This window comes from Halichoerus grypus, chromosome 5, assembly GCF_964656455.1.
Source record: "Halichoerus grypus chromosome 5, mHalGry1.hap1.1, whole genome shotgun sequence".
In the NCBI taxonomy this organism is placed as follows: domain Eukaryota; kingdom Metazoa; phylum Chordata; class Mammalia; order Carnivora; family Phocidae; genus Halichoerus; species Halichoerus grypus.
In genome coordinates, this window is record NC_135716.1 from 97,011,695 (window position 1) to 97,032,479 (window position 20,785).

The 20,785-nt window shown below is 43.4% G+C and overlaps 1 protein-coding gene across 4 annotated transcripts in view; it reads right to left on the reverse strand.

Moving 5' to 3' along the window:
• The window catches only part of AHCYL1 (adenosylhomocysteinase like 1), a 39,390-nt gene extending 22,020 nt beyond the window's left edge, over positions 1-17,370 (reverse strand). For 2 of the 4 annotated variants that reach the window (XM_078072627.1, XM_036076431.2), the window contains exon 1: positions 17,203-17,370. In XM_078072627.1, coding sequence (XP_077928753.1) covers positions 17,203-17,322 — 120 coding nt within the window. In that variant the 5' untranslated portion in view covers positions 17,323-17,370. Of the gene's footprint in view, positions 1-16,536; positions 16,710-16,810; positions 16,955-17,202 lie in introns of those variants that run through there. The other 2 variants (XM_078072629.1, XM_078072630.1) reach the window with 2 other exon arrangements.
• Between the last annotated feature and the right edge of the window lie 3,415 nt (positions 17,371-20,785).

Sequence of the window (20,785 nt, forward strand, 5' to 3'; positions counted from 1 at the left end):
CTTTCCTGTAAACTGGAAGTTCAGTTTTGAGGTTTGATTTGAAAGAGATTAAAATTTTGGCAAGAATATTTCATAGATAAGGGCACCTAGGTGGCTCAGTCGGTTAAGCAGCTGCCTTCAGCTCAGGTCATGATCCCAGGGTCTGGGATCAAGCCCCACATCAGGCTCCCTGCTCAGTGGGGAATTTGCTTCTCCCTCTCCCTCTGCCTGCCACTCTGCTTACTTGTGCTGTGTCAAATAAATAAAATCTTTAAAAAAATAAAAATTTAAAAAGAATATTTCATAGATAATGTTGTATACTTTACTTTGCATCGTATCAGGCAGCACATAACGTCAGGTTGTTCCATGATTAGTGACACCAAGCTGAACCCTGGGTTAAAGTGAGACCATCAGTCTCTGAAAGGTGTATTTTCTCCTTTGCAAGTAAAGGTTAAACTGTGGGGTGATATTTTTCAGCCTGTGAATATCCTGTTCCCTAGTGACTTTACCATCTGTTCATAATCCTTGCCTGAACCAATTATATTGGGGGGAGTGTTTCAGAATCATGGTTTTTTCGCTATCATTCTTTCCACATGTATTAGCTGGCATTATTTTGTAAAGAAAGGCTTTTCTTCTCCCTCTTTCACTTGTTTCTTTACTTGTCATTCATATTTTTATTTATTCAATCTGTTACACTAAATTATACAATGAGTACACTGAATGCTCCAATTGTCCCAAACTGAGCCAGTGGGAGTCTCCTTCAAGCTGACTCTTCTGTTTAAGTGCTTCCTTCCTTTCTGGCATAAGAAGATACACCAGGCTCACCTTGTTCTTTCTCTGCTTCAGACCTGGAATCAGCCATTTCTCCAAAGAGCACTGATATCTTTCAGTGGGGAATGTTATTTAAGAAAATAATATCTGAGTATAAAGTGGGCTAATTGTTATTAGAGGTGTCAGTGCTAATAAGTTCTTTCAGGGGACAGAGAAATCTTTTTGTTTATTCATGAGTTTGTATTGATATATCCATTTCAAATTTAACATTACCTTTTTAAAAACTTTTAATTTTCCTATTTGTATTTCTTTCCCCTTATATGTTGACAATCTTGGTCTCTATTACCAATGATACTCTTACTTGTTTTATTCTATAATACATCTAAAACAATTTCAAAATTGTAAGGGTAATATTACTAACAATATTCTACATAGTGAAGTGCCAATATTTCACTGAAGTCCTTTTTGTCTTTAGAAAATATCTCACAAATGATGTATAGTTCAAGTATGGTTTTCTGGGTGATTATATAATCAATTTGATATGTAGTTATTAGATTCATTTGTTTCTGTTAACAGCAATTTTAAGGTTTCCTTTTTTCTCTTTTACATATGAAACACACGTCTCAAAAGTTTTAAAGGTATATTCAGAGAAGTCTCCCTGCCATTTCTAACCGCCCCCCCATCACCATTTTCGTTGGTTTCTGGTTTATGTTCATTTCTGGAGGTAGAAAAAAAGCAAGTATATATTTATACTTTTTTTCTTTTCTTACTCAAAAGGTAGAATGCTAAAATATTCTGCACGTTTTTTTTTTACTTAGGAATCACTTTGTATTGGCTCAGAGTATAAGAATCAGTAATTCTTAAATGCTGGGAAGGACTGAGCCAGGTTACTACTGTTCACCTTATATGTTTGTAATAAAAAGTCAATAGCCTAAAGCCAATCTTGACTTTAAATAAAGCTCACAAGAAATTAAACTGGCAAATCTCACTGCAAGGTATGCTGGGATGTTCGTTAAGATGAAAATTTGTCAAACGCTTATAAATAGGTAAATCTGTATTCATCAAACGAATTTTTATGAGAAGTAAAGTTAACAGTGAAAGCAAGCAATCGATCAATGGACAGGTCTAGAAGGAAGATGGAGTTTCTGACATTTTGGAAGGTGGCCACACAGACTGAGTAAATGCCATCTGTATAATATCTTAGCCTGCCAAGAAGGAACAAGATTGGAGATGTACAAAAACAATTCTTCCTTCCTTGATCTAGAAGTTTAGCTTAAATGAAGTTGAAAGCCAATTACATCTTACAAATTCAAACCCTCTACACACATTTGCTTGAGTGAATGAATCCCACCTGTAAGTCAGAGCAGCTTTTGGGAAGGCTATATCCATTGAGAGGTGCAAGACATGCAAATCCTTGCCAAATAGTTTATGGCAGAAGAACTACAAGTAGCTCCAAAAAAGTGGCAGCTCAGTTTACGTAGGTGTGCTTTCTAAACCCCAGGCTAACGCCCAACAAAGGTTAATAAGACAGAAACCACATCAGTTTTTTAGTTCCCATCCACTACTTCCCATAAAGTACTGGCTCAAGGGAGGAAAAAGCCATCAAAACATTAAATTAAAAAATCTGACTTTAAAGACCTAATACTAAACAGTAACTATGTAGTATGGGTCAACGGGATCTTTCGGAATCCACTCTGTAGAGAGGTAGAATAGTTTCAATTTCAAAAAAACAAGGTAAAATCACTTTAAAGATCAGCTGCAGGTGGCTTTAGTTTCCACAGCTCTTAACAAAACACAAAATATTAAACTTCTAGAAGGAGACTAGAGATATAACACAAGGACAAGAATCTGACAATCGGTCACATCAAAAACATATCTATATTTTTTCATTTTAGAGAGGTAATATTTGCCATCTCTTCCTGGCTTTCTAAACTCGAGGTGTATATGTTCAATTTTAGATAAAAGTCTCAGTATGAAATCATGACCTTAGATAGCCTGTAAGAAAGAAGCTGGCTGAAAGGAATTGTTGGCTGTAATGTCTTTGGGGCTATTTAAAAATAAGAACTACCTGGGCACCTGGGTAGCTCAGTCGGTTAAGCATCCGACTCTTGATTTTGGCACTCATGATTTCAGGGTCTTGAGGGCAAGCCCTGCATTGGCTCTGCACTGGGTGTGGAGCCTGCTTAAGATTCGCTTCCTCTCCCCCTCCCATCCCCCCACCCCCAGCCCCATGCGCTCACTCACGCTCTCTCAAAAAAAACCGAAACAAACAAAAAAACCAAAAACAAAAAACCAAACACAAAACCCCCAAAAAACAAACTACCTGTTGCTCCAGAATGAATACAGTACAATCCCCTCACTCTATTTCCCAGACCAAAATACCAAAGTGGAGTTTTCCTGACCCATGACTTCCTGAACAGTCATTTTCTAATGAGTAAAGTGGACAGACGCACAAGGATAAAGATCTCTTGCTTTAGGCTATATTGCAAACTAAAAGTCGAAATCAAGTTTGGTATAGAAGAGTTACTCAGCAAATTTTATCAATAAATAACAATGTCAGAACATCACTGATCTCAATATTTTTCAAACCATTTTTGTTTAAATTTTGGCATACAAAGAACAAGTAAAACCACCTTCGAGCATTACATCAGGATTTTACTTAAAGCTGATTATAAATTCGAAATCCACACTTACCAGTATCGTAAAAACAAAGGTCCTGAAAGCCTAGATTTTTTTTTAAAGATTTTTATTTTATTTGTCGAGAGAGAGAGCGAAGACGCACAAGCAGGGGGAGCAGCAGGTAGAGGGAGAAGCAGGATCCCTGCTGAGCAAGGAGCCCAAATCTACTCCCAGCACCCTGAGATCATGACCTGAGCCAAAGGCAAGACGCTTAACCGACGGATCCACCCAGGCATCCCCTGAATGCCTAGATTTCTATAACATTCTAGTTTAAGCACTCTGCTTCAACATCAGTGGCCTGCAGATATGATTTCCTTATAGAGGATTTGTATTTTCAAAAAATTTTAGAATCTTTTGAGTACAGGATTTACTCTTCACAGATGAAAAAAACAGAACAGGGGTGGGGATTAAGTGACTTGCTGAAGGCAAATTTGCTAACAATACTGAGATTAAAAAAAAAAAAAAAAAAAAGGAAAAAAGCAAGGGAGAAAAAAAATCCCTACGGGCCCTGTACTATTATCCTTCTTTTGGAATAGGCTGGGGAAAACAGCAGCTTTCCCCTTTATTTTCAAGAGGTCAGCTACAGAATAGTCTACTACTGCACTGAAACTTTCTGAGCTTCCAGATGAACACTTGTGAACTCTAGAGAAGGAAAAGAATTCTTTCTGTTCCAAAATCTACACTGATTTTGGGAGAAGTGCAATGATGCAAAGAAATGTAATATATTAAAGGTGCCAATGAATTGCCTTAAGGGGTATGATTCCTCAGGGTGGAAAGGGTGAGAAGAGAGTAAGAGTCCAAACATCGTGGAAGCAAAAAGGTCTGTTCTAGCATATATGTCCACTGTCTTCTGGGGGCGGGATGGGGAGGAGGAGAATGCATGGACAGTCTAATCCTGACCACCAGGATGAGAAAAATGACCTGAGAATGTCTTGTAGGCATCAAGAGCAATGTAGAAATTCCACCTGTGATTACTTATACAAGGTTTTCAAATTAGGTATGGTTAAAACCAACCAATGATTTTTTTTCCCCCATCATCTGGGAAACCTGCTATTTTCATAAGAAATGACCATACTTTAAAATATGCAACAGACGGGCGCCTGGGTGGCTCAGTTGGTTAAGCAACTGCCTTCGGCTCAGGTCATGATCCTGGAGTCCCGGGATCGAGTCCCGCATCGGACTCCCTGCTCAGCGGGGAGTCTGCTTCTCCCTCTGATCCTCCCCCTCTCATGCTCTCTGTCTCCCATTCTCTCTCTCAGATAAATAAATAAAAAATCTTTAAAAAAAAAAAAAATATGCAACAGACAATATATTTTAAATGTGCTTTTTAAGGCAACTTATTTATGTTGGGCACAATGGGAATCTGGGCACTTTTCTCTCACACACAGCACAATCAGAGTTCATGCCCTTAAACTGAGAACTCCACCAGGTCCCTTTCTCATCTGTGGTGTGGTACTCAAACAGTATCTACTCCAAGTCACCCTGTATCTTATAACACGTCTGAAAGATCTTGCAAAGTCAGATTTTTCAAATACAAAACAAATTCTCTGACTTTACGACTAAAAAAAAGTTCTTATAACGTTATTAATTTTATTGAGGTATTCTGGATTTAAGCAATATGATTATTGAATTTTGATTTCATATCCACAGTAGGTATTTATTTAAACTACTCATTTAATGAATGAAAAAAACATTCTCGCTATATGGTTTTCAGGAGAATCTTTCCAAAAACCGAGTAGCAGGTTTTAACTACACAGCTTACACACTGAATAGAACCTTAAACAGTCCCAGGAAGTGAGGTCTGAAATTCCTTTGATCATTCAAAGGGCTTCTTTAAAAATAGAAAATAAATTAGTGGTGTGATTCTATTCCCCTAGATTAGGGAGCTTTGGTTTTAATGCATCATTGAGCAAACAATGAGATGTCCATATACTAACAGGTTGGAAAGTTTCATAGAACAGCTTTTCCATATGCTGGACAAACTAGAGCAGTTACAACTGGAATCATCTAGAGCCTCCAGACTCCTTTGGGGAGAACTGTGGGCTCTGTTCTTTAATGGGCTCTGAGGGTATAGCAGTTTGACCTAGAAGGTCTTGAAAACGGCACTTTTTCAGCAATCCCTCAGTGTGGGTCTGGAAAGTTCCCATTAGATCTCAGGCAGAGAAACAAGAATTCCCTGGAAAGACCACCCTTCAAGAGGTCTTGATCTGCAGTTACACTAAAGATCAGATTCCAGGGAGGTAAAGGTAGAATTGGGACAAGACTCTGTGTGCTCACTGTGCTCCAAACCTCTAAATCTGGCCACATCATTCTAAATAATTCTTTCTCCCAGTGTCCCAAATGAAATTTCATTCATACTTCTGCAGTATATGTTATACATGGTACTAACTCTGAGGCAGGGTTCAGCCACTCATTCAACTCAAACACCAACTTTTCCAAGGATAGAGACATATTAATACTGGTATACATAAAGCAAGACCTTATCTGCCCTCCCCTTTTTATCCTGAGTTCTGTTTGATAATAAAGGAATAGTGACAGACCCTTCAGGACTAAAAAGGAAATCTTTTTTTTTTTTTTTTTGGTCTGGGTCTCAAATCCACTCCTTTTGGCTTAAGGCTACCTGGCTTGCCAGCTCCTCAACTGCCTGAGTTCTGCCCTCCTTTGTTTCCTCTCATCTCTCTCCAGTCTTTACTCCTTGGCTATTTCCTCAGCCCCTCATCAATCAGCTCCTTCTGTGAGGTTGTGTTCTGAAGCCAGAATTTCGCTAAAATGTCCTCTCATGATCTTTATAATTTTACTACCACTCTTAGTCCAGGAATTGATAGTACAAATTATCGTGTTAAGGAAATTCTCATCTTCTGACCCGATTTTTAATCTACTGAGTCCAAGAAGCTCAGCCAACCAGAAATCAAGAGGTGGGAATGGGAACAGAGTCAAAATCATTCAAAGAGAGCACAGACTCAAGAGATGCCATTGGTGTAGTGGAGGCCTAGCAATTCCTCGCACTTGCTTTTTTTTAGAGACACCCTCAAGTTCTTTGCAAATGGCCTTGGCTATACAGAAGAAAAAACTACAAACCAGTGTGGCTAGCAGATAATAGACCCAAACACCCAACTCATGGCCTGGCCTGATCCCAATCACCAGGTTCTCAATTCTAGGCAAGCATTCTAGGTTTTTAGCCTGGGTTCATGGATGGGCTTCAGGCTGCCAACTCCCCTTATATGTCATATATATACACATATATACTTATATAAAAATGTGTGTTTATTTTTCTGGAAGATGAACACAGCTCTGATAGGGCTCCAAACCCCAAATGGTTAAGAACCACTATACTAGACTTATGTGACCTGAATAATAACCTCACAAGAATGTAAACTCCAGAGGATATGGATCTTTGTCTTGTTCACTGATGAATCCTAAGTGCCCAGTACAGGTCCTCAGATATAGTAGTAGGTGCTCAACCCTGAGCTGATAGAGCTGCATAATTTCTGGCCACAGCTTACTCTGAATACTCTGGAAAAGAAGAGTAACCATAGGCTATTTTCAGGACCTCTCACACAGGGCACAAGATTTTTCCTCATGGCCAAAGTCATTCGAGGTAGGTGGGAGCTACATTACCATCCCAGTATCAGATTTCATAACAATTTTGGCCAGTCTTGCTAGATAATCTAAAAGACTGGTTCTAAATACGGGATCTTTCAAGTTTAAGCTGTTTCAAAAAGCACATACTATCCTATTCTCCACTTGCCCCTTATCCCTCAACCCTTCCCATTCTGATTAAGTAGATCTAGGTTAGGGCCCTGAAATGAATGTTTTGAAAAGCTCTCTAGGTGACGATTCCTTCCATTCCTTCCACTCCATGAGAAGTACTCATCGGAGACAGTCTAAGCAGGATCTGAAAAAGCAAACACAAGCACACTGAGTTTACCAGGCTCTTGATAAAGCAACTGAAGGCACACAGGGAACAAACAGACTAGACATATCTTGTTCAGAGATAAAACAAATAAGGCAAAGAAAGCAGAAAATCTGCCTCTTTAATACCAACTCCATCTGTCAGGTACAGGCAATCCATCAAATAGATCTACAGGGTTTAGGAGAACATTACAAAGAGCTTGTTATAGGAAGAGAGACTGTATTTTTACAATGGCTTGGTCCAAAACCAGTAAGAATTGGCAAGGTGCTCTCATTCCAACCATGCCCAGTGTTCAGCTAATCCCCTCCCTGTGGAGTCAGAAAAGAATGTGCAGAATTCTGAACCCTCTATTCCTCAAATAGGAGGGGTTCCTTCTTCTGAATGCAAGGGTTGCAACTAATCTCATCAACTCTCCACTCCTAATTACACACTAGGTAGAGGAATGAGATGCCTCCCAACATGGGTGCTCTCCATCTAACCTTTAGGATTTGTAAATATCCTCTACCCCATCTCACAAAAGCCATGCCTCTGCCAACCTTAATTCATTTTCAACTGGCAAATAAGAACAGAAACCACCCCCAGAGTAATGCTTTCCTCTGGGAAATCCTGGGGAAGGGTGCAATAGGCTCAGTGCCTCCAGCATGCATTTTCCCTGGACTTACAATACAGCTTATTACATTTAGAACATCATGTTCCCAACCAGCTTGGTCTCTTTTCTGTTATAAACCTGAAGTAAACAGATTCTACAGCAGCTACAAGTCTGTTACCAAGGCCACTGTATTGATCAGTATAATTAACATTCACAATTCATCTAGTCCAGCATGACAAGCCAGCTGGGCTACTCTCCATAAGAATTGAACATTGGGAATCTTCATGTCTTGCGTGCTAAGAAGTCTGGTGCTCTGAAGCTGGGCACTAAAAACTCAAGTACTGATTTAGAAGTAGGATACTACCTGGCCACCCACAGGAAACTGAATTAGTTACCAGAACAATCGAACACATCTGCCATCTTTACGAAGTGCCTATTTCTACTTCCAAAACTACAAAATTCTGAAGATCTCCCTTTCCCCTGAATCCTGCTTACGTCACGTACTTAGGGAAACAAAAACACACAAAATCCTCAATGCCAACTAGAGTCTGATTCCTGGTTAGAACAAGCATTGGCCCAGTTCCCAGAAGACTGTAACTCTAAAGAAGGTGTATTTCAAAGACAAGGGCATATAAAGCTTCTGAACATGGAGCTCAGCCGTTGGTTCAGGAGGGGCAGCTAGGGTTGCAGAATAAGAATCAGAAGTTTGCCCAGCATTGCCGGGCAGCGCTGTTGTTTATTACTTTCCAACACAAATTCCAAAATGAAACTGTTCAACTCACTACTGGCCTTCAAATCTCAAACACCCTAAGAGTAAGCCCCTGTTCCTTAAATCAAGAGCATGTGTAAACCAGAACACCACTTTCAACTTAGGGCAGCGTCCCTAATGCTAAGGGTTTAAAACTTGGTGGGACATCAAATTACCTTCCCATTACATGTAAGGATATCCCTAAGCTTCTAGCCTACTGCCCTGTGGTTCTCAGCTACTGGGCGAAGAAGCTGGAGGCCTTGTATCTCAACAGTCTCCTCCCTTACCTCCTATTTCTGGCATTATAAAAGGATCTACTAAGCTGTTGGAAATTCTTATCAATTTCTCACCTGCAGTTCTTGGTATTTCCATTATCACCCAAATGAGAGGGATCTGAGTTAGAAAAACAACGTTTTGCCAACTGAAAGGGACAGGGAGCCACAACAACCCAGTGAGTTCAACTCACTTTCTCCTAGTGATAATCATCTCACAATATTTTACTCAATAAACAAATACTGACAGTACTTACATGCCAAGCACTGCATACTATACATAAGTGTGAGATATGGTCCTTGCCCTCAATATGCCTGGAAATCAAATGAAAATTAAGATTCAGATATCAAGTCAGTCCTGAAAATAGTCCTATTTTTGATACAGAGGAACAAGTTATTTTGTTTGGTTTTGATAGTATAGCGCGTGAGTTCCCTAAGCACTCCTGAGAATCAGCTCTGAAGCTTTAGAGGCACCACAGTTCATATGAAGGGCAGAGGGTATGAGATAGTACAAGAACCCCCAGAAGTTGCTGAAATGTTGGTTTCAGTATGCCTAAGTTCCTGAGTTGAACCCTCAAGGCATTGATAATGAGTCTCTTGGGAAGCTGAGGAATATCCCAAAGAGGGAGATGACAAAGAACACCAACAACCTCAGCTTTGTTTCAAGGACAAACTGCAAGCTGAAAACAGTCTCGGCAGTTTCTGGATCTGTAAAGAAAAGAGATACTATGGCTTAGAGACCTCCTCTTCTAACAGGGTTTTTAAACCCAGGATCCATGGATGAGTTTCAGGAAGTACCACAAGTCCTTTGAAACATATATGCAAGTTTTTGTGTTCCTGAATTTTCCCAAAGAACTATAATTTTCATAAGATTCTTAAAGGGATCTGTGACTCAAAACATTAAGAACCATCATTCTAGAGTTTCTAATCCAGTGACTATCTCATGAGCATCCCTCAAACTGGCAAAAGAGAAACCTATTCCAGTTCTCTACCTTCCACACAGACTTACCTACTTACTGACCTGTCTCCTAAAAGTAGAAACAGAGATGAGGGTGTGCACTTTAAAAATTCAAGCAAAGAGGTCTTCTCTACATCTCCAAAATAAAGCTAACCATCCCGAGAGCCCAAACAAATCTTTCATAAGACCTTTGAGGAAGGAGGTGGTCAAAAAGGGCAGAGCAGAACCACTGTCCTACTTACTTTTCTGATAGGTCCCTTTTTTGATTTCAGGATCCTAAGATCATAATGAAGACAAGTCATAGCCCAAAAACTCTGACTTGAGGTCAAGCCAGTCCTGGGGGAAAGGAATAAAGTAATTCCCATTATGCCCATGGAAACCTGTGCCCCAAAGGTTCACTTTAATAAGTACCATAAGAGCTAGAAACATTTACTATTAAAAACAGAACTTCCAAAATCCTGACATTATTCAAACACAGTGAAATGGACAGCTTCATTCAGGAGACGGAAATGAAACATGGTTACACTCATCTCCTCCGGCCTTTAACCCCTCACTCGGTCACTCACCAGTTCACCATCTAGCTCACAGAGCCGTGCACCACTGCGGATCAGCGGATCAGCACGCTAGTGTTTCCCTTGGCACCTGGAGCACACAGCATGCTCAGTGGGATTCCGCTGATGGCACTGAACACACACACACTCTTCGAGAAAAATAGACAAGAGGGCCTGTTCTAGCCGGGCAGTTCTTCAGATTGTAAAGAACTAAGCCTGAGGCAGGTCCAAGATGAACAGCATGGAACAGTGAGCAGTCCCAAGACCCTCCTGCTTACGCCTCATTCGAGCACACAACTGAGTACGGTGTGTCCATTTTAGCAGTGAACTGGTTTGGGCTGGTGAAGGAGAACATTTTCAGCCCATTAAGCTCTACCGGTTAAGTACAGAGGCATGTCAGCTGAAGCACTGGGACTTCTGTGGCAAGAAAGCAGGAGCATGCTGGGCCAGTCCTCCATTTGTGTTTCTTCAAAGTCTTTTCCTCGCCTCAGCCACAGGATTCCAAATACCACCTTTTACCGGTGGTTCATTATACTTTTTCACTTTGTGGCCTGTTTGGATAGTAAATGATTAAGCCCCATTGTATATTGCTGAGTAGCACCAATCATTACACTCATTCTGAGATTAAGGCACCGGACTGAATCCTTTAGAGAGACTGAACAGAGAAAGGAAAAAAATGAAACCAGTCTGAGTGTCAACAAAAGCATGGGTGTTCCACCCTAGCTCTGTAATTGCTTTGGGGCAAAGGCCACACACTTCTGCAGGAGAAAATCAGTTAAATGTAATTAGGAGCAGGCTGTTTAGAGCAAAGAGAAACAGTACCTGAGGCAGGGAGTTGGGAGTACACAGGGATGTGATCTGAAGGTGATTATATAAAAAGATAAAGTCACACCTCAAAAGGGTCTTTGGAATTGTTTCATGTAATTCAAGGATTCCAGTTTGGGAAGGCTCCCAGATGATTGCAGTTTGAGGAAATAAACTGGACTCAGCTAGCCCACTGTGTGAAAGGCGCCCACCTTCTACAGAGGCACTGTGTGCTGCGGGGGGTGGGGGAGGAGGGGTCAGGTAGAACACATCCCAGTTCTATCACAAGCTCTAAGTTCTCCCGTTGTCTGCGTACCTCTTAGAAATCCAAAATTTTAGGGGCGACTGGGTGCCTCAGTCGTTAAGCGGCTGCCTTCGTCTCAGGTCATGATCCCAGGGTCCTGGGATTGAGCCCCGCATCGGGCTCCCTGCTCAGCGGGCAGCCTGCTTCTCCCTCTGCCACTCCCCCTGCTTGTGTTCCCTCTCTCGCTGTGTCTCTCTCTATCAAATAAATAAATAAAATCTTAAAAAAAAAAAAAAAAGAAATCCAAAATTTTAGTGTTCAATAGGTTTAAGCCGTACATAAAATAACATTTTTCTCAGGGAAAATTTTTTTCCTATTTAAAAGATATTCCAATAGAAACATCTTTGTTTTGGCTCTTTAACACTATTTCAAAATTCCATATAAACCAGGGTACTTTTCAGAGTTTACAGAGGCAGTCACTGAACAGCATGATGGGATAACGGGTCTAAACCAGAACTGCACCAGGCAAACGAGAAATATGGTCACTCCAGTTATAAAGGAACAAAAGCACTAAGAATATTTACTAAATGCTAATCCCCTGAACAATCCTGTAGTACTATCATTATTCCTCATTTTACAGACAAGAAAATGGAGGCTCCACAGGTTAAGTCACTTGCCCAAAGTCACATGGTTTTTGGATGGTGGGGACTGGAGGTAAACCTGACTCCAAAAATCAAGTGCTTGATGTACATTGTACTCCTCAGTTTTAGGAACAAAAAGAGGAAGTTAAAGAGATCTTATGTAACAGCCAAGCCAAGAGTGGGAGAGCAAGAGAACTACCTGAATGAGTCAAAGGGAAATATGGAATCGGAAGAGAAAAGGTGACAATACTTCTATGTGAAGTTTTAACTGCTTATCATATGCAAGATGCTGACACCGTTGACAAAGGTGGGAAAGACAATTTGTGGTTAAGAATCTTGTTTACAGATCATAACTACTTGAGGTGGCAGAGAAAATTTATGAAGAGTCACAGGCAACTAGAAATCTACATGATTCTATGTATCAAAATATCCTTCATAAATAACTTTACAAGAATACATTGGGTAACACACACTGGATCCAAATGATAACCCTCTGATAAAAGATAACACAACTGTCATCTTGTCAGCAAGGGATCTAGACAATGTACAGATTTCTCTCTGTTACAAGATAAAAGTCTAAAGGAACTTAGAACAAAGTAATTTGGACACTAGTGTCTAACAACTCAAATAAGAAAATGAGATAATCAGTATCTGTGGAGAAATCCAAACAAGATCTTCTTACACCCCTGACTTCTGTTTGAAGACTGTCACTAAAACAGTAGCTGGCCTGAAGAGATCAAGAGATACTGATGATGTAGAGAAGACAGGAAATATCCAGCTGTCAAACCTCTTCTCGGTGAATCTAAGAAGTCTCCGTGCAAATTCTATAAAACTGCACCAAGAATTAGCCATAATACAGCCCTGATGAGAAGAGGAGCATCCCGCATTTCACCCAACAGGTTAACAGCTAAGTAGTACTCACTAGGGCTCTACTTAGTGTGCTTCCGAAGTCCTAGCCGACCCTTTTGATAAACTGAGGCTGCTATATATGCCTTATTCAAATAAAGAATATACTACAAGCAAAAGCAGTTGTTTTATGTCTTCTCTTTTCCTCTACTGTGCTGGTGGTAAAAGTCTGTCTGCATAGATCTTAGGTTCAATGCCTAATGTATCACTCTGGAGAGTACCCCCAATAAATATTCAGACGTACAGACAGCCCCCACCCCCCATAAATGTTCAGAAGTGCAGAGAATAGCAAATGCTCTGATAGGCCTTCCAGAGAAGCTTGTCTTAGGAAGTTTCATCAAGCTGGAGACTTGGGTTTACTCTTGGAAAAAAAAAATTAACTTGATACAATGTCAATTTCCAAAGGCCCAAGGACAGCTCTCACTCCCACAATACAAAGTAACAGGAAGAGGGATAAATAACCAATGATTAACTAGCCGGTTTATTTGGGTCGACTGGTAACTGCCAACATTAAACAAGGATCCTCTTTAGTTGTGGCATAATGTATACTACCCTTACAACTAAGGGACCCCTTTTCTCACCCAAATTTTCCTGGCAATACAATCTGAAATAAACAGTAACAGTTGTGAACAAGCCTTACCATGTTGACTCATACTATAGCTTGTTAATACTGTCCCATGAACATCTCCTTTAGAAATCTGTGTCAGCCAAAGCTGTCTTCCCAAGAAAATGGTGTATGTATTATTTCCCACGTCTGCTAATGTGATTCCCTTTATCATCTGACTTCTAGGAAGTGTGGAGCTGCATGTGACAATCAGCCTCATCACCTGTCTTAGCCCTTATGGTTAGTATTTTTTCCCTTCCTTCTATAGTTTTGACTTTTTCTTTTTTTTTTAAGATTTATTTATTTATGGGGCACCTGGGTGGCTTAGTCGTTAAGCGTCTGCCTTCGGCTCAGGTCATGATCCCGGGGTCCTGGGATCGAGTCCCACATCGGGCTCCCTGCTCGGCGGGAAGCCTGCCTCTCCCTCTCCCACTCCCCCTGCTTGTGTTCCTGCTCTAGCTATCTCTCTCTCTGTCAAATAAATAAATAAAATCTTTAAAAAAAAAAAAAAGATTTATTTATTTATTTGAGAGAGTTAGCAAACGCACAAACAGAGGGGAGAGGGAGGAGCAGGCTCCCCAATGAGCAGGGAGCCCTATGCGGCACTCGATCTCAGGACCCTGGGATTATGACCTGAGCCGAAGGCAGACACTTAACTGACTGAGCCACCCAGGCACCCCTAGTTTTGACTTTCTATTTATATTGTATGTGTCTTGTGTTATAAGCCATCTCAAATGCTCACTAAAAAGAGGGAGTGTAAGTATACTAATAGACTTCCTTAAAACCACTTATGCAATCTTAGCTCCTAACGTGCACCTATCTCTACCTATTCCAAATAAAAAGTACTTTTTGGTAGATGAGGAAACTGAGGCACAGAACCTCACTTGCTTAAGGTGGTACCCATTTAGTTGACTTCTTGACACCCAGATCAAACCTTGAATCAAACCGACAAGTCCTATTAACTTCACAGTACTGTGGTAGACCCTGGGGCATACAAAACTAAGTTATGATTATAGTTGAAGAATCTCAATCTATGCTTTTAATTGATGGACATCTACTCTTCCCCCAAAATGAGTAAAGATTTCACCAGTTACACTGGAATCTGATCTAAGGACCATCAAGGTCACCCTAAAGTAATCTATAGATTGACTGGCACCTCACTTCCTGAGGGGCCTTGGAATGATCTAAGGATTACTTGGCCTAGAGCCACACTGGAATCCTCACAGGGTAAGGCCAGCACCTTTTGAAGAGGCCTTTTTCTTACATCATTCAGTACACACCAAGCTACATTTTTTTCTCTTTTCTCATGCTTTCTCACATTATCCACACATGGCAGAGGTACAAAAGTGACTTAAGACACAATGTCCAATTCAGTTGTTCTGAAAAAACGCATCACCTAGAACTTGCTATGTGACCTTGACTAGTCCTCAGTCAACTCATTAACTAAATAAATGCCTTTAATCATCACTAGGGGAAGGGTAATTAGTCATCATAAATCACTCTAATACAAAGTGCTGTGTAAATGCTAAACAACAAACCTCAGAAAGAGCAAGATTAATAAGAAACACGAGGGACATTTACCAACAAATGGGAACTTATAATAGGGTCTTCCCACATTCCTGGCAGAGACTCCTCATTTCAGCTAATGGAATGACTCTTTAAAATCATTAGCATTTGGCTTGACAATAATACACATTAACAATATTCCTCCTGGGAAGAAAAGAGGAAAAGGAATATTTATTCCTGGTAGGTGGTCCTACAGACATCTCAATTACTAGTTAGCCAGGTGGGCAATTAATATTTGAATATCTACTATATGCTAGGTATAGAGCTAGGCACAATACATACACCGGTGAATAAGAGTCCCTGCCTTTATGGAGTTTACAATCTACAATACAAACTTTGCATTACTAATAAGTGGCACTTGGCAAGAATACGGGCTTACTAAAATTAAGGCACGTAAGAATAAAGACCCTTAATCCCTGAAGCAACCAGACAAAAGAGGATAGGCTAATGGGGAGAGGAAGAGTTCAGGGAATTAGGGTACCAGAGCTTTTCCCCTAACTCATCGTAGGTATCACCCTTAAGCATTCTTAGAAAGACTGTGACTGTGTCTCCAAATACTGCAGATTACAGTTACTGCCCCAACAAAGCAGTCAACTGAACTGAGAGCACTAAAAATAAGGTTAATCAGACTCCACAGAATCAAAGGATCTTCTACTACCTTTTTAAGGCATTCTATCGGTAAGTCCCTTAATCTTGTGGGAAAAGAGCTACAGCGCACCATGGCAACCCGTCTTTTCAATCCTGCATTTGATTTCTGGAGTGGTAGATTAATCTCCTTTAAAAACAAAGTCATCCCTCCCACTATGACAGCTTAACTAATTCAGGTGTAGGAGCCTCAAGGACTGTATTCCTGCAAACCATGTATTCAGCTTATACAAGCACTGCATCCCATCAAACACTGCAGGCAGAGACAGCCTTGAAACTCTGTCTTTACAGGAGGGAAATATTTACCCAGCTTCTCATCAGTTTCAGAAAGGTCACCTCTCTGCAAAGGTTCTCCCGTCTACTGTTAACTGGGTGCCAGGTATGTGGAAAGTCAAGATGTGGTTGGCAGCAAATGCTCACAAAGCACTTGGGATCCCAATTCCATCGTTCAGAGAGCTAGTTAGACTAAAATCTCCAAAGGCTGCTATTTAATCTTTCACGACAAGAGAATTAGAAGGGTGTCCTTTGAGCTCAATCTGCAGCACAACAGACTAAACTTGTTCTGCCTCAGTTAAGTGCGGTAAAGAATGAGCAATCCTTCCTTACCACCCACCCCTCCAACCCACCCAAGCTCCTTTCTCAAGGGATGCTAAGTGATCTACTCACATGACTACGATCAACCTGTATCCATGACAGTGTCTGTCACCAACCTCCAAACGTTAATATCTTACATATCTCGAAGCAACCGGATGACCACAGACGGTGAGAATCTTACTTTCCTTTTCAATCTCACACTGCCCTCGCTGCTTTCACCTGCATAAAAGAGCTGGCTCCACGTATTTTTTCCTCTGGCCTCCAAGCTAGCACGCAGTTGTTGGATAAACCAGCCACTGCTCCCAAGGATTTGCCCAAAGCAGCTCTGCCGGATTTACCCACTCACCTGAGGGGAGATTTTCTGTACAGCGCCATCCCCGGGGGCTGGTCACAAGGGTCGACTGAGTTGGCTCACCACCCCCCCTCCCGTCTTCGAAAGGCCCTTCATCCAGGAAAAGTCCGCCGCAAATTAAAGGCCTGGCCCTTTCGGATTTCAGAAAGATCCCGGAGGACTAGGGCCGAGGGACAAAGGAAAGTGAGGTCAGGGGCGGCCTTTCCAGCTCGGGATAGGCCTGGGGTCACTCACCCGCCACCCCTCACACCACTTCAGTCGTCCCGGACCACCTCAAACCTGGCCCCTGAAGTCCCGAACTAGCTGGAGCCCGGGCCCTGGGCTCGCTCGCGCCCCTTCCGCGAGGCCCCATCCCAGGCCCCCGCCGCCACCCAGAGCCCCCGCACCTTCTTGGGCGCCTTGGTGACGGTGGCCATGAAGGAGTACTTTTCAGCGTCCTCAATCTCCTTGGCCTGCTTCAGCTCCTCCCCGACCCCGGGCAGCGGCATCGCGTCAGGCATCGACATCCCCCGGCCGGCCCGGCCCGCGGCTGACCCGCCGCCCCCGCCTCTTTCCCTCACCGGCGCCCGCCCGCCCGCCCGCGCGGCACCCTCCGACACGCGTTCGCCCACCCTCCCGCCGGGCCCGCGCGGAGCTGCGTCCGGTGCTAAGGTGCTGTGGCCAGCGTCTCGTCCGCTCGGCAGTCTAGACCAGCCGGACAGCGACGGCGGCGACAGGAGCACCAAGAGCAGCAACGCCGAGCTCCGACCGGCCCGCGCCGCCACCTCCGCCGCACGCAAACACGCACGCAAAGTAAGGGTAGAGGGCGGTGACGCCACGTCAAGTACTGGCAGCTCCGAGCGGGGCGGGGTAAGGGGAAGAGGCGGGGAGAAACGGCGCCCTGTCGTGACGTCACCACGCTGGACCGGGCTTCGAAAGCCACGCCTTCTTCTTCCTGCCTCTCTGGGTCCCAGAGTGAGCCGGACACTTTCCGCCGCCAGGTGGCGGCATCAGCCCTGTGAGCGGCGCGTGGGTTCCGCAAGGACTCCTCGGAACTTGGCGGGAAGAGGGAGGGTTTCTTTGGGCTGTGGGGTTCCCCGCAAGGCCTCAGAAGGGCGTATGGGGGATGTTTGGAAGCAAGGACCAGAGCCCCACGCGACACATTCTACAGCCAGTACCAGGAAATAGTCGGGGACCCAGACAACCCATTCACTGCCCCAGACCCTTTGGACCAGGAGCCTCTTCCCCTTCTGCTCACACTTATGGGGTGAGCAGAACAGACTCAGAGCAGTTTGGCTTCGCACAACCTTTTGTGACCTCCTCCACCACCGTCTCCGCTGGGTCTTGCTTGTTTACAAGACCTTCAGGCCGCAGAGCTAATATTATCTGGCCATTGGGATAGGGCTAATGGATAGAGAGTGGAGAGAAGGAGGGGGTTTGGGGGTGGGAGAGACAAGTCCTGCCCCGAATGGTTTTCTTGCTCCCCCCCCGCCCCCAGCATAGACTCTGCCAACTCCCGGTGGCACCCAGGGCATTCTTTTACTGGCCCCAATATGTGCTCTATGCTAAGGCCCTGGATAGTAAAGGTGTGTGTGATACATTTTATGTTTTGCAAGGCTTAGTCCAGCTGCAAAGGCAAAGCCTATTTGGAACCTAATGTCAGCTGAGGTAGCATGTCCTTTGAGATTTAAATGACACTGGCTGAATGCCCATGTCCTGTGGAAAGTCCAGTGCCCTCCCCAGGATTTCTGTGAATTACTTGGGGGGGGGAGGGGGGACTTAGATTTTCATGGTTACCTCTGGCTCTAATTTTCTGCCACATCTGAAGTTTTATTCACTATTCTAGCGGTGTTGGCTGTTTCTTCAGTTCCTGCTGTCAATTCAAATATGGAACACAGCCCCCACCCCTATTCCAAAACAATTGCAAAAATAATGCTGTAACATGTAGCAGAACTTTTAATGAAGGTTTGTGGGCCACAGGGGAGAGATTACATCACACAGCAAACAATTTAAAATCACATTTCTGAAATGTTCTGAAAAGTTATTTTGGCTGTCCTGTCACCTGGGGTTTCTCACTGGCCACACCACCCCACAAAGCTCCCCTAGCCCACTGCTGTCTATTGTGCTTCCTCCTGTTACTCCCTTCCTATATTATTTTATTTAAATTGAATTAATTAACATATAGTATATTATTCGTTTCAGAGGTAGAGTTCAGTGATTCATCAATTGTATATAACACCCAGGGCTCATTATAATATCATGTGTCCTCCTTAATGCCCAGTCACCCAGTTACCCCATCCGTTACTCCCTTCCCACTCGTCCACCTCCCCCTCTCCTCCTTGAATGACTCTGGGAAGCCAGATTCCTCTCTACTGTGATGAGTAATTCAGGTCTTCCCAGTGCCCTTTTCTCAAATTCCCCCTGCCTCACCAAGCCCACCGCCTTATATCCAGAAGCCCACCAGGTCTTTGACAGGCTCAACTCTTTCAAGAAAGAAGCTGTGGTTTGAAATGACATCTTTTTCACTGCTTTGTGTTCAAGACTGGGGAGAGTGTGAAATACATGCCTCTGGGGCCCTAGAGTCTTAGTCAGAGAAGCTCATGTTCCAACCACCCCGCCCCAGGGGGCCATCTGTTTAAATCAAGCTTCGAAAGTGCCTGAAAGGAAGCATACTTCTGCAGATCCTCATCTTAACTGTTAGAATTCTCTCCTCTGACCCCTCTTTCAAGCCCCCAACTTCCTTCTCAGCTGTATTCCTGTCCCACAAGGGACAGAGAGCAGGAGGACCAGAATACCAGATTCATCCACAAGGGTGCCAGACTGGTACCTTCCTCTTTATCTCTCAGCTGGGGCCACGAGCCATACTTGCCCACCCAGGAGTCTTTGGACCTATAGCCTAAAGTAGCTTGTATCCTGTGGGTTTGCCCAAACTGTTGTCAGAGTCCAGGGATCAGAGGTGCCTGCTCAGAGAACAGAGGCAGAGCCAGTTGGAACAGAGGTGAAAACTCCACATCCCTAGAATAGGAAAACATGTGACTTAGGATAGCTTATTAAAAACAACAACAACAAAAACCAAAAAAAAGAAAAAAGAAAAAAGAAAAAAAAAAACACAAAAAAAGTAGATGTGTCTGTCCTTTGGATTTGATCTTTAAAACTCCCATTGTCTGAGAGCTTTGTCTCTCCGAGCCCAAGTTCTGCCATGCGTGTTAGCAATCAGACTGAGACTCCTGGAGATGGAAGATCCCTTTTCTCTGACTCCTCCTGGATCAAAGTAACAGGTTTTCCCTAACACCTCGCTCATAGAACTGGCCGCTGCTGCTGCTGAGGATGCTGAAAATAGAGCCAGGCCTTGACAGAGAAGTACCTTTGCAGTTTGAGCCAGGAAGGAGACTGGCAGGCTGGGGAGGCCGAGCTAGGGGAACTGGGTGCTTAGACTGGAAGGCAGGAGGGACAGTACTCCCTCCCTGCCCTGGAAAAAGCAGCAGGGCTATGTGGTTCACATTGGACCAGGGCCCAGGGCCTTTCCGGAAATCAGCCTGCCACAGAGGACATGGGTAGATGCTATTGCCCCCACCTTTGTGGGCTAGAGCCCCAAGAACTCACCCAACCAGAGAGTGTGATGACATAATATGGGTGAGAACTGTTGCACGCCGCCCCTCTCCCTCCTAGACAGTCCCACTTGGCCCAGCTAAGGGGGTCGTTTCTCATGGATGACAAGAAATGACCTGTCCTCAGCCCACCCACCCACCTATCACCTATCTGACTCGGCACCTCTGAGGTAAGTCAGGTGGATGAGTCAGGGCTCACTCCCGTGAACAACACAATCCACACACAGAGGAGAACAATGACCAGGGGCCCACGTTTGAGAAGAGCAGAGCCCCAAGGACAGGTGCCTCTGTTGTGTGTGGTGGAGGGAAGGTGCCAACGAGCCTTGGGGCCAGAAGTGACCCTGCTCTAGAAAGGAGTAGCCTGAGGGTAGAGATGAATTGG